Consider the following 13,241-nt stretch of genomic DNA (forward strand, 5'->3'; position numbering starts at 1 on the left):
CCCTCCATATCCAGCAATTCTCCTCTGCCCTGCCCTCCCATCCATGTCCAGCGACTCTCCCCTTCTCTCCCATCCCTCCAGCCTTCCCTTTGTGTCCCGCCCTCCTCTGACGTCATTTCGTCTTTCTGACGAGGGCGGGACACTGAGAGGGAAGAGAACGCTGGAGGCGAGCTGATGTCAGCTCATTTGCATGCTGTTACGAACCCAGCCAGCATGCTCTTTTCCCAAACCTTTTAATAGAAACAGCAATTAATTTGCTAGTCACTCACACACAAGGACTAACATCAGCTGCACACTGAAGCAGGACTTACTTATCCACTCTTACCTTAGCTGAGATCATGCACCTTTCAAACTTTGTGTGTAACTCTTTAAGTTTGTCCCTTTATTTTCTAACTCCTCCTACTGTATCTTATTTGTCTATACGTTCTATCTCCGCTTACACCCTATGCTATCTATTAAAATGTCAAAACCATATTAAGTAGAACAGTAAATAGTACAGCACAGTATTTGAATATTTTTTTCTGCTGAAATTGACTATTCCCTATGGTCAAACTGCTCTTACTATACACCATTTTGGGAGAATTTATTCAAAACGGTGGCAAATAAGCCTTAAGAAAGTTTTAATCTATTTAAGTTTAAAGTAAAATGTATTAGCAATTGACTAACATTCCCATTAGAAAAGAAAACAGAATTTAATTTGAATTTAGAGGCTACATTTATAATTTTATATATAACTAGTAAAAAAGGCCCATTTCGTAATGCAATGAAACGGGCGCTAGCAATGTAATGAGTTCCTGCCATTAATGTTTCCACGGTTGTATTCTGAATATAATTGTTGTTTACATGTGTAAGATTTCTTTATATACAATATTTTTTGTGTAAACTGTGTTACAATGTGGTAAAAGATTTCCTTGTTTAGGCCCTTCAATCAGTTTAACAATCACATCAGAAGAGCTCCTTACTCGTGAGAATGCAACATACAGTTGCCCATGTGAGAGACAGAGTGAGTGTGTTTTACAGACAGTGTAAGAGAGAGATACACAGAATGATTGTGTATGTGAGTGACAAAGTGATTAAATGTTTGTCTTCCCTTCCGTTCTGTGCACTTGCCTCCACTGATGTTCGTACCTCCCTGTATATGATTGTTTGTTAGAGATTCAATCCACTCCACTTCCCTCCTCCAAGTTCCGTTCTGATTGGTTCTTCATTCCTGTGATGTCACGTTTGTTTGCTTGGCAACTATGCAGCATTCCATTTCCTCGACGTGAGGGCGGGGACAGTGAGAGCCAATGAAACGCTGAGCTACAGACTTACGAACCCTACACTGCCACAGTGCCACAGAGTCAGCTTCAGAATGTTGGAGGTGCTTTTTATTATATAGGAAGTCCTTAGAAAATAGATTTAAGAACACATGCCTATCAAAGCCAACTAAACTGAATGTTTACAGAAGGGATGTCAATTAAGTTCCCTATACACAATTAAGACCATATCTTGGTAAAAATGTTATCAAACATGGAAAAATTCAGTAGTTTTAAAGAAAAATTTATTTATAATCTTTACATGTTTTACTAACAAAATTCATGTTGATTGGAATTAGTTTATTCTTTGCCCTTTAATGTACAAAAGGTTTCCAGCTGTCCATAGTATAAAACAGTACAAAAATCACCAAAAGAAGACTCTTGCTTCAGCTGAGCAATGTAGCACCAACATCCATCACTCTGGTTTAAGCCTGTTTATAAAACATTTACTCTTAGAACTTGAAAACGTTCTTTCCTCTCTTCCCACTTTTCACTAGCATTTAATCCTTTTTTTTATATGGAAGTGCACAACACAACCTATTTCTGCAGAAAATCCTTAAGCAATAGTACAAAGTCATGCTTTTGACATCAGTGCTTTTCACTGTGTAGCTAACTTTTCTTTTTGGAGGAGCAGAGAAATCTTTGGTTCCCAATTCAAGCCTTTGCTATATATGCCTGTCTTGTGCACTCCCTACTGAGTATATTCCCTCTATATGGGAGACACCAACACAAAGGCTTAAACTGAGTGTAAAGAATTGTGTCTTTGGGAACAAATGTGTTGACTTGCCCCACACCACTTCAACGCATCCTTCTTCCAAGGTACTTATGCAGACAGTTTATCAGCCAGTTCCTTGTTACTGGGTAGAGCACCCCTACCCCTTACTAATGGCATTCTTCAATTTAACCGTTCCAGTTTAGCCTGCAGGGATTTGAAATTCCCAATGGTATTCTGCAGAGCTAGCGTAGGATTCATTGACTGGAGCTCCACAAGATAACAGGAAACAGAATCCAAACAAACCTGGGTGAAGCGACGTCTGTGAAAAAAAGAATCCACACATAATAATTGGTATTTGCAGTATATGAGATGTAAAAATAACTGTGCAAATAGTAATGAGGGAGAACTGTCTTCATTGATACAGGATACCACAGAGCTAGAAAAGATTCAGAGAAAGGCAACAAAAATGATAAAGGGGATTAATCACCTTTCTTATGTAGAAAGACTAAACAGGTAATGCTATTCAGATTGGAAAAGAGATAGGGTATGATAGAAGTTTATAACATTGTAAGTGGAGTAGAATGTTCAAGTGGGGATGATTGTTTAACATTTTAATCACTAAAACACAAAGGACTAGCAACTAGCAGACTGAAAACAAATCATAGAAAATATTTCTTATCCACACAGAACACTCACACTTAACAGCATTTACTCTAAAACTTGATTTGAATTAATAGTCTATTGAGTATTTATGAAGGCATGACTATAACAATGTAGAAAAGACAAATGTTATATTCCAATTGTAATAAAGAGGCATAGTAAGTCAGTAAATAATGGCAGAAAACATGCTTAAAGGACAAAAACCAAAGCAGATCAGGAGATCAAGGTGAAGGGGTTGTCAACATGGACACAGAACAATATCTTAATTAAATTAATCAACAGAAAACTTCCAGAAGACCCTACTATATGTATAAAGAAGTCAATAGACCAAGATAGTCCCGAAGATTGGTTTACAAGGAGGCTAAATTATAAAGAAAGAATATGATTTTTTGACAGTACAACATCCATGCACAGTCTATATAATTTTACCCAAAATACATAAATCTTTGGAAGATTCACCTGGAAGACCAATAATATCCAGAAATGAATCTAGATTAGAACCACTTTCTATCTTTATAGATAAGTTTCTCCAACCTCTGGTTCCATTAATCCCTTCATATATAAGGGATTCTTCATATATGATCAAGTTTCTCAACTGCATCACACTGAAGAATGCTTTTTTGGTCACACTTGACGTGGAATCACTTTATACGAACATTCCACAAGATGCCAATCTTAATATAATTTGTGAAGTCATATGTAATAATCTTCATCTGAGACAAATTCCAGTTGAATTTTTAATGTCCCTAGCTGAAATTGCCTTAAACATGAATTATTTTTGTTTTGATAAAAAAAATGTTACCAGCAGATTAGAGGGACACAGCCATGGGGTGTACCATGGCACCATCCATTGCAAATTTGTATATGGCCCAAACAACAATGACTTGTTTCACAAAATTTAGTAAGACTAAAAATAAAAAATCGTGGAAACCCTACACACCCAAATAACAATTAAGTCAAGTGACAACAAAAACAGTTCTTCAAACAGGAAACACTTTTTAAAAATATATTTGAAAAACTTTTTTGTTAATTTAAAAAGGAAGAAAAAAAGCCTCAGCAGTCAAAGGTAATTGCCATCGGCTGGGTGTAACCCACTTGATTTTTCAAAAGCCAAGGCTCATTCTAGGACCAATCATCGGCTAAAAAAACCCTCCAAAATATTTTCAATTCAATTTAGCTCATTTAATTCAATTTAATTTCTTCTGCTTGAACAGTTTCACCCTTTGAAGGCAATGAAAATATCTTCTATCAAACATATAAACGGCGAGTGACCATACTCACTCGGAAATGCGCAGTAGAGACTTCCCTGTCTGTCCCGCCCCCGCGTCAATACGTGATGACGGGGGGGGGGGGGGGGGGGACAGAGAGGGAAATTGCGCAAAGGGGAGGGAGCCGCCGAGGGTCTCGTCCTTCCCTACACCCCTTCCCGTGCACTCCGCTCCATGGATAAATCCTTCTTATCTGTTCCCTTCTCCACTACTGCCAACTCCAGACTTTGCGCCTTCTGTCTCGCTGCACCCTACGCCTGGAATAAACTTCCTGAGCCCCTACGTCTTGCCCCATTCTTGGCCACCTTTAAATCTAGACTGAAAGCCCACCTCTTTAACATTGCTTTTGACTCGTAACCACTTGTAACCACTCGCCTCCACCTACCCTCCTCTCTTCCCTCCCGTTCACATTAATTGATTTGATTTGCTTACTTTATTTATTTTTTGTCTATTAGATTGTAAGCTCTTTGAGCAGGGACTGTCTTTCTTCTATGTTTGTGCAGCGCTGCGTATGCCTTGTAGCGCTATAGAAAAGCTAAATAGTAGTAGTAGTAGTAGGTTGCCACCGCTACCCTCCCCCGAGGTTGCTGCCACTGGTACCCCCCTCCCCGGAGTCGCCGCTGCCGCCACCCCTCCACTCGGCCGTCTCTTCGCTATTCACCTTACATCTCCGCAGCAGGCAGATCAGCTGAGCTGCCGTTGGCCTTCCTTCCCTGCCTGTGTCCCGCCCTCGATGACGTTACGTCACACGAGGGCGGGACACAGGCAGAGAAGGAAGGCCGACGGGAGCTCAGCTGATCTCTGCCTGCTGCGGAGATGTAAGTTGAATAGCGAAGAGACGGGCCAGGTGGAGGGGCGGAGGGGGCGGCGAACTCGGGGGGAGGCGACCCACCAGCCCGTTTTAACGGGCTCAACGGCTAGTACCATCATAATCAAACATTGAGTTCAGTCACTGTTAACAAACATTTCTTTAACTTGCCAAATATTGTAACACAGCATGTATAAAAGAACCACTTAACTTTGGCTTTCAATTGTCAAACTCCCAACGGGGACCTGTTTCACCCTGATAGGCTTCCTCAGGGGATACTGTATTTTTTTACACCATGTGAGAAAAATACAATGTTAAAGACAGAAAACTTCAGATGCAATTACAATTTCGCCAAACTCATAGCGATACCCACTCACTGCAGCAAAAATGTCGTTCCTCCGACATGGTAACTGGCAAATAGCTGTTGTCAAAAAATGGCACTGATATTTAATTCAAACGCTAGTAATTATGTCACAAATGACATGTAGCACAATTGACTAAGCTTTAAGCTGTTCAGCAAGAGCTGTTGACTGTAAGTTAACATTTGGATGCTTTATTTTTTTATAGAATGCTTTATTAGATTTAACTTTAAGATTTTTGTGGTCTATGTTTTGTTTTTAGGCAGTCTTGCATGCATGTGTGTTAGCTAGGATAAACAAGATATTTATCCCTGGATTGGTATGTGTCTTTTTGGGTTTAAATTTATATTTAGTTTGTTTGCACACACATTCACTATTTAGCTTTTTCACCTATATAATTTCATACCATGTTTTGTTCACATTGGTTAGCGATACTTTGTTGATCATTTGTTCATAGATTCTCTCAGATCACTTAAGTTCTGTGCCTTCATATCCTTTTAGATATTATGTTCTTTATCATTTGTTGATTTTTATTTCAGTATTTTTACCATATGTTTTTTTTTGTTACATTTGTACCCCGCGCTTACCCACTCATGGCAGGCTCAATGCGGCTTACATGGGGCAATGGAGGGTTAAGTGACTTGCCCAGAGTCACAAGGAGCTGCCTGTGCCTGAAGTGGGAATTGAACTCAGTTCCTCAGGACCAAAGTCCACCACCCTAACCACTAGGCCACTCCTCCACTCCATGTGTTTTGCATGTTTATGCACTTATATTTTGACTGTAATTATAATTTGCTTTTTTATATAACTTTTAATGATTTTATATTGATTCTGTATGTATGTTTGATTTAATAGTGTGTTGTAAAACCTCTGATGCAGCCTAATTGGCAAAACGTGTCCATGTCAGGTCTATTTCAATAAACGTTTGGACTCTGGTCTGCTTTGGTTTTTGTCCTTTGCTGTTTGCTGCAGACTTGAAGAGCCTCTTTTGGTGTTCCAGAAAACAAGTTCATCCATCCAGTTCAAGGCAAGTTATATTCAGGTACATGAATTGTGCCTTCATGTCTATTGATTCCTACCCCCTAAAAACATGCTAAATGAATACAGGACTAAACATATATGGAAACCTCCAAATGTTTATAATTTATTTTCCTTTTTATATAGAGACATAACTTATTATTATTATTATTTTTTTTTTGTGGTGGCCTCTTTGTTAGCTTCCCTCAAAGTACCCTCTCCTTTCCTTTAAAAAGGAAAACAGGAGGGGAATGAGGCAGCTCATATTGGGGAGAGATGCTTTAATGACTCAGATTCCTGCACTACCTGCAAAAGCACTACTATATGGGGAAAGTTTAGCTTACACTATTTCTAATTTTAGCAATACCTTCCTAATAAAATAGGGTATCATAAATATCTTGAGGTCGATATTCAGTGGAACTCTAGGGCTGGAGCGGCTCTTACCCAGATAATTGCTGCTAATTGGAGCCAGCCATGGATTTTCAGTAGCATTATCTGGAAATGACCACTGACCACCTGGCGCCATCCAGAGTTTGTGGAAATATTCAGTCCGCTAATCAGGTAACTATCTGGGTAAAGTTAAGCTAGCATAAAGGCAGTCTTAACTTTAACTGAGTACTCGTTTGAATATTGCTGGTACCCATGTTAAGTACCAGTGGCCACTTTCTACCTAGATATTCCGCAACAGTATCCAGGAAAGACCCAGTGCTGAAAATCCAGGTATAAGAAAGCCAGGGTGATCAGCATTTACAAAAAAACAAACAAACAAAAAAAAAAAACAGCTGACTACCACACAGTGACGTACCAAGGGGGGGTCCGCCCCGGGTGCACGCCGCTGGGGGGTGCCGCTGCATACGCCTGCTGCGCGAGTTCGCTAACTTCTCTCGTTCGCTGCAGCTCCCTCTGCCCCGGAACAGGTTACTTCCTGTTCCGGGGCAGAGGGAGCTGCAGCGAACGAGCAAAGTTAGTAAACACGCAGCAGGCGCGTGCTGCGGCACCCTCCCCAGCGGCATGCACCCGGGGGGGGGGGGAGCTCTTTCGCGGGGGATGTCTTTCGCCGGGGGGGGGGGGGGGGGGGGGGGCGCCGACCCGGGTGTCCGCCCCCCTAGGAACGCCACTGCTGCCACATGCTGAATAGCCATCTCACCACACCACTGTAGTAATGCTTCTGCAGCACAGATCCAAATAAAATCAAATCCTTCATTCATAAAAATTCACTGAAAAGACTGACTTTCAATGACCACATGAACTAAATAGGAAGCCATAATCAGGGATGACTGAAGCTGTATCAACTTCAAGCAGGTGGTTCCTATTAGAAAAGGAGTGCATTGGTCACAGGATGCTTCAAAACAATGGTAAAATGGGATACCTTTCATAATTTGACACCTTGTTAGGATCTTGTACATATCCTGACAATAGCACATGGATGCATTCCAAAAGGTGCAAGGGCTTTTTCACTCTATTCCAGTAGGGATCCTGTAAAACATTCATACATACTCATGTAAATATTTAGTGTTTGGAACTAAGAAGGAACATAGTTTGTCTGAAAAGCAAAGCAATGCAAGCATTCACCGCACAGTGCTCTATGTGAATGCTGATGTTAATTATTTTATATTTTGCTTCACTGTTACACATGACAGCTTTAAGGTGTAACGGTTTTTTATTCAGGATCAAAGCACCCAACATCTAGCAATGGAACAAATCTAAACAAAGACATCAAGCGGTTACATGACAGTAAGCTATCAAAAGAGAATAACAAACAAGAACATCTTACAGCAAAAAACTAGGTAACATATGATCCCATTTTATGAAAAACCTCTCATTATCGCCCTTCCCCACAACCCTACTTTCCGGTTCGAGTTTTATTGGTTTTATTCAAGATCACCCCCCATATACACATGTGACAGCTTTAATTAAACAAATGCAATATTATTTTCAATAAGCATGCTAAAATATCTGTTTACAGATTAAAGTGCTTAAGTTCCCATAAGTGGCTTTTGACTCCAAAAGAGATCCAACTGAAAGAACTTATACAACATAAAGGGAAAAAAAAAACATACTCCACTCAGGTAAATGTTGCATGAAACAAAGAAGTAATAATATACATTGCAATAAATTCAAGTCACTATTTTAACTCAATATTAGAAATTGTTTTGGAATAGCTGTGTGCTATAAGAGACCCACAACCAGTTTCTAATGTGTGTCTAATGCCACACTGCTAATACTGAGTTAAAGCACTAACATTGCCATAAGAATAGGGGAAATGTTGTCCCTCAATAGCTTATAAAACTTGCTCCTAAACACGTCAGGGCCTGGCACCTTATTCAGCGGGCTTTGATGCATGGCCCATTCCACCTCCTCCAATTGGGTGCACATATTAAGTATTTCCAAAACACCAGAAGAAATCTGGGGTAAATCAAGATTAGATAGATAAATATCACTATCAAGATACATGTTGGTAGAGTTGGAATACAAATTAGCAAAGAATGACCTAAAAATATGACTTGAATTTGCTGCCATGTATTTTATTACTCCTTTGTTTCTTGCAACTTGAAAGAACTTAAGCATGTGGATTGGAAATCACAATACAGAATCAGTGGTACAGGATGGAAGATACAGTAAACTGTATTGGCTGATTCCATCTGTGCGGGCCAGAGGAGGAACAGAGCTTTCACAACAGCAAAGAAAGAGAAAATGAGGCAGTGGGCAGGGGTGCGGTGGGGGAGATTGGTCTGGGCAGGACAATCATTCTCCCACACATGCTCTGTAATTTTCAGCTAGTTTTCATTAGAACACAATACTAGACAATACAAAATAGTCTCCTATAGCAATTATTCTTATACAACTAGATGACTAACAGTAGGGCTACTAAAAGAAAAATGGAGGTGCATTTATTATTTATAATGAATTTTCAAATATGTTTTTGTTATTTTCACCAGGCAAAAGTATAGAATATTATAATAGATAATATATATACTTTTGCCTGATAAAATAAAATAAAAACATAATATATATTTTCAATCATATAATGTATGAAGAATGTGAACTCAATGAATCTCAATAGATGGATATAACACCACCATGAGCAATCAAATTTATAATCATAGTTCCGTGTGGATTTAGGAGGCTCAAGTGTACCTTCTGACCCAAAAGACAGACAGTTTAGTATGATCCCTGACAGAGACTTAACATGTCTTATAGCTTGAACAGTATATTTTGACAACTTACCTGTATAATCCAGAAATATTTTACACCAAGAGTTGCAACAATATTTTTGATAACAAACCTGCCTAAAGTCATTGGGACAACCTACCATTGCACTAGCACATTTTGACATTTAGAGCTGCATTTTAGAAACGACATCCAACTCAGAAAATGGATGTCTAAGTCTGTAGATCACATGGCCATCCGTTTCTCGTGTATTTTAGAACAGGATATGCCAACATACAGCCTGCTCTAAAATACATGAGAAATGGACGTCCAAGTACTGGCTACATCCAGCATGAACATCCATTTTACAAACTGAAATGAACAAACTATGAAATAGGCAAAAGAAGGGGCATGGGCATGGGCATTTTTGTGGCAATAGAGGAAGGTCCACATTATAAAATACACAGACATCTATGTGGAGGGATAGCCTAATGGTTAGAGCAGCTAGCTGAGAACTAGGGCAGAGAACCATAGGTTGCCAGTTCAAATTCCACTGCAGCTGTTTGTAATATTGATTATTTATTTATTTATAAATTGTGAGCCCTCCAGGGATAGAAAAGTATCTAATGTGATTTTCTTTACTCCATCCAGTGGAGAATTGCTCTATTGGAGAACCTTTCTGTAACCTGGACGTGCCAAGTACCAGGTCTAAATATGGACGTCCATACTTTGATCCATTCTTAGACTCACTCAGATCACACTCCCTTGCCATATGGACATATAGTAGTTTTACACTCCTCCACTGCTAACTCCAGGACTCTGTTCCTTTTATCTTGCTGCACCATATATGCTTGGAATGGACTCCTGAGCCTGTACATCAAACTATCGCTGGCTGTCTTCAAATCTAGGCTAAAAGTCCACCTTTTTGATGTTGCTTTTAACTCTTAACCTTTACTCACTTCTTCAGAACCCATTTTTTTCATTCCTACCTTTGTAATTCCCTTATCCCTTATTTGTCCTGTTTGTCTGTTCTACTTAGATTGTAAGCTCTTTTGAGCAAGGACTGTCTCTTTATGTCCACTGTACAACACTGTGTAGGTCTAGTAGCGCTATAGAAATGATAAGTAGTAGTAGTACTATATTCTCGGCTTATAAAATCGGGATTTGGATGTCCATGCAATATGGATGTCTAAAAGTTGGTTTTCAGAGGTCCAAAACAAGAACAGAGCTTCTAAAATAACTACCTTAACATAACATAGTAAATGATGACAGATAACCCGTATGGTCCATCCAGTTGTACCTGCCATTCCACGCAGGTTACAGACCTCTATGTCCTGTTTAAAGTGCCAAGTTTATTTAAGTTTTTGCTTTAATTCCATCCTCTTTCTATATAGGGATCCTCTGTGTTTATCCCATTACTGTTTTTGACCCTATCACCTGCATTGGGAAGGTACTGCAGCGTCCACTACCCTCTCCGTTAAAAAGTATTTCCTGATTATTATACCTAATTCTACTACCCTGCAATTCATATCCTCTAGCTCTAATTCTTCCCCTTTTCTGAAAAAGATTTGTTTAGATATTATGAATGTCAATGTAGTGCTTTTAAACCACTGTTTCCCCCAAAATAGGGTTCAACATAGTGTACAAAAGTAGAATATATAAAAGTTACAAAGATCAAATCAATACAATAGGAAAACAGTATAAAATATCTTGATATTTCCAAATAACAATTTTACATTTTGGATCGCCCAAACAAGTAAGTTTGAGAGGTAGGTGAGCCCACTGAACCAGCTACATTCACTTGTCTACATTCAACTGGTTATGGGAGATTTTAACTTGGTATCAGAGCCAGCCTTGGATTGTTCGACCCCCAGGGTTGCTCCCCAGGGGGGAGCCCAGATCTAGGGCACTCACCTCCTTCATGCGCTTGCTTAACCTAGTAGATGCCGGCGAGCCCTCCACCCAAGTGAGAGAGATTATACACATTTATCAAGAGCTCATGGTACACTTTCCCGAAAAGACTACATACTGGTAGACCAAACTGCTTTCCCTTGGGTACTTTCTGCAGGTATAGGCCCTGAAGAAATCTCAGATCCCTCCATAACTTGGATAGATTTGGAGGCCCCAGAATATTATCAAAAGGGAGTGGAATGGCAATTTCCAGCTTACCTATATCAGAATAAAGACTTTCTCACATATCTTCAACAAAAATGGGAGGACTTTAGGAAATTTAATGAGCAATACTCCCCTGCACATCTCTCCTTCTTGTCCTACTCTATACAACCACATCATAACTCTACTATTCTACAACTGTGTTCTTTCTGTGATACTTTGTAACCCATACTATGTAAGCTGCACTGAACCTGCTATAAAGCGGGAAAGAGCGGGGTATAAATGTAACAAATAAAATAAAGCGCTACGTTATTTTGGATGACAGCCAATGCAGTATTGAGAGGAGATATAACAGCATTTGTACATGCCCGAAATAAGAGGCTCTCTAAGGTAGTTTGGAGTTAAAACTAAGGAAAGATAAAAAGAAATTTATTCACGTGCCCAATGCACAAACTAGAGAACAATTACACACCACACAGATAACGCTAAACTCCCTATTACATGATTATGCCACATGCTCCCTACTCTACCGCAAATACAACCTGCAGCGTTTTGGAGACAGGACTGGTGCTTTGTTATCACGCTTAGTAAAATCCTGGGGGGCCCGAAGAGCCATAACTGCTATTGTAGATGATCACGGGTGTGTCAGAAACAAAAGTGAGGAAATAGCAAAAGTACTTACCCAACATTTTGCTAAACTCTATGAGCAGCCCCAGATATCTCCTAGGCTTCACTACATCACTATATGGAGCGAGTGGGACTCTCGAAATTGACCTCACAGGAATTGCAAGATCTTAATGCCCCCATAACTGGTCAGTAGCTTCAAACTGTCATAAAAGCCTTGGCTTGTCACTCGGGCCCGGGTCCAGACGGGTTTCCAGGGGAGTTTTATAAGATGTTACCAACTTCCTTTTTGGGGCAGCTTACTGCTTTCTATGATCAGATAGTGGATGACCAGAAACTCCCACCTCATTCTAATTTAGCTCTGATCTCCCAGATACCGAAGCCAGGCTGCCTCTTATCGTCCTATCTCCCTCCTCAACGTAGATCTTAAGATACTGGCTAGGATTTTAGTGGATAGACTTGCAGCAATTCTCCCACGGTTGGCAGGTGCAGAGCAGGCAGGTTTTGTCAAACATCATCAAGCAGTTATTAATGTCAGACGCCTGTTGGTGGCTATGGCTCATTGTCAGAGCACTAATTCGTCAGGCTTAGTGATCAGCTTGGACACCGAGCAGGCCTTTGACAGAGTAGGATGGGAGTACTTGTTTGGGACCCTGCGCTAAATGGGGTTTAGTGGCTGGTTCTACTCTGCAATACAGGCACTATATGCAGACCTGGAGGCTGCGCCGCTTGTCAATGGGGTTAAGGCAGATCCCTTCCCGGAGTGCAGGGGTATGCGTCAGGAGTGCCCCCTCTCTCCGCTCTTATTCATTTTGTCAATAGAACCCTTGATGCGGGCACTAAGGATGGCGGGGAGGGTCTCAAGAGTGGAGGCGGGGGGGGGGGGGGGGAGATGGTTAAGACCCTTGCTTTTGCGGATGACTTGATGGTGATAACTAGGGAGCTGGCCACCTCACTTGCTGAACTACTGCAAATAATAGAGCAATTTGGTAGCCTCTCGGGTTTTAAGTCGAATCTCCAGAAGTCCCAGGCCATGTCAGTAATAGAAGGGGATGAGTCAATGTGGAGGGGAGCCCTTCCCTTAACGTGGGCTGGAGGAGTTATCAAGTATTTGGGGGTATTTATACCATGGGACCTATCACAACTGTATCAAATAAATGTGGCTAAGTTGTTTACAGATACATATACTACTTGCAAATGTGGCAGGGGTACCCTCTCTCACTATTGGGT

The 13,241-nt window shown here is 40.4% G+C and overlaps 1 protein-coding gene across 1 annotated transcript in view; it reads right to left on the bottom strand.

Annotated features, from left to right (window-relative positions):
- Positions 1 to 1,513: 1,513 nt before the first annotated feature.
- Positions 1,514 to 13,241, bottom strand: part of NUP155 (nucleoporin 155) — a 358,702-nt gene continuing 346,974 nt past the window's right edge. The window contains exons 34-35 of the mRNA XM_030193046.1: positions 7,495 to 7,601; positions 1,514 to 2,332 (exon numbers count right to left, since the gene is read on the bottom strand). Of these exons, the coding sequence (XP_030048906.1) occupies positions 2,194 to 2,332; positions 7,495 to 7,601 (246 nt within the window). The 3' untranslated portion in view covers positions 1,514 to 2,193. The remainder of the gene's footprint in view (positions 2,333 to 7,494; positions 7,602 to 13,241) is intronic.

This window comes from Microcaecilia unicolor, chromosome 2 (assembly GCF_901765095.1).
Source record: "Microcaecilia unicolor chromosome 2, aMicUni1.1, whole genome shotgun sequence".
NCBI lineage: Eukaryota > Metazoa > Chordata > Amphibia > Gymnophiona > Siphonopidae > Microcaecilia > Microcaecilia unicolor.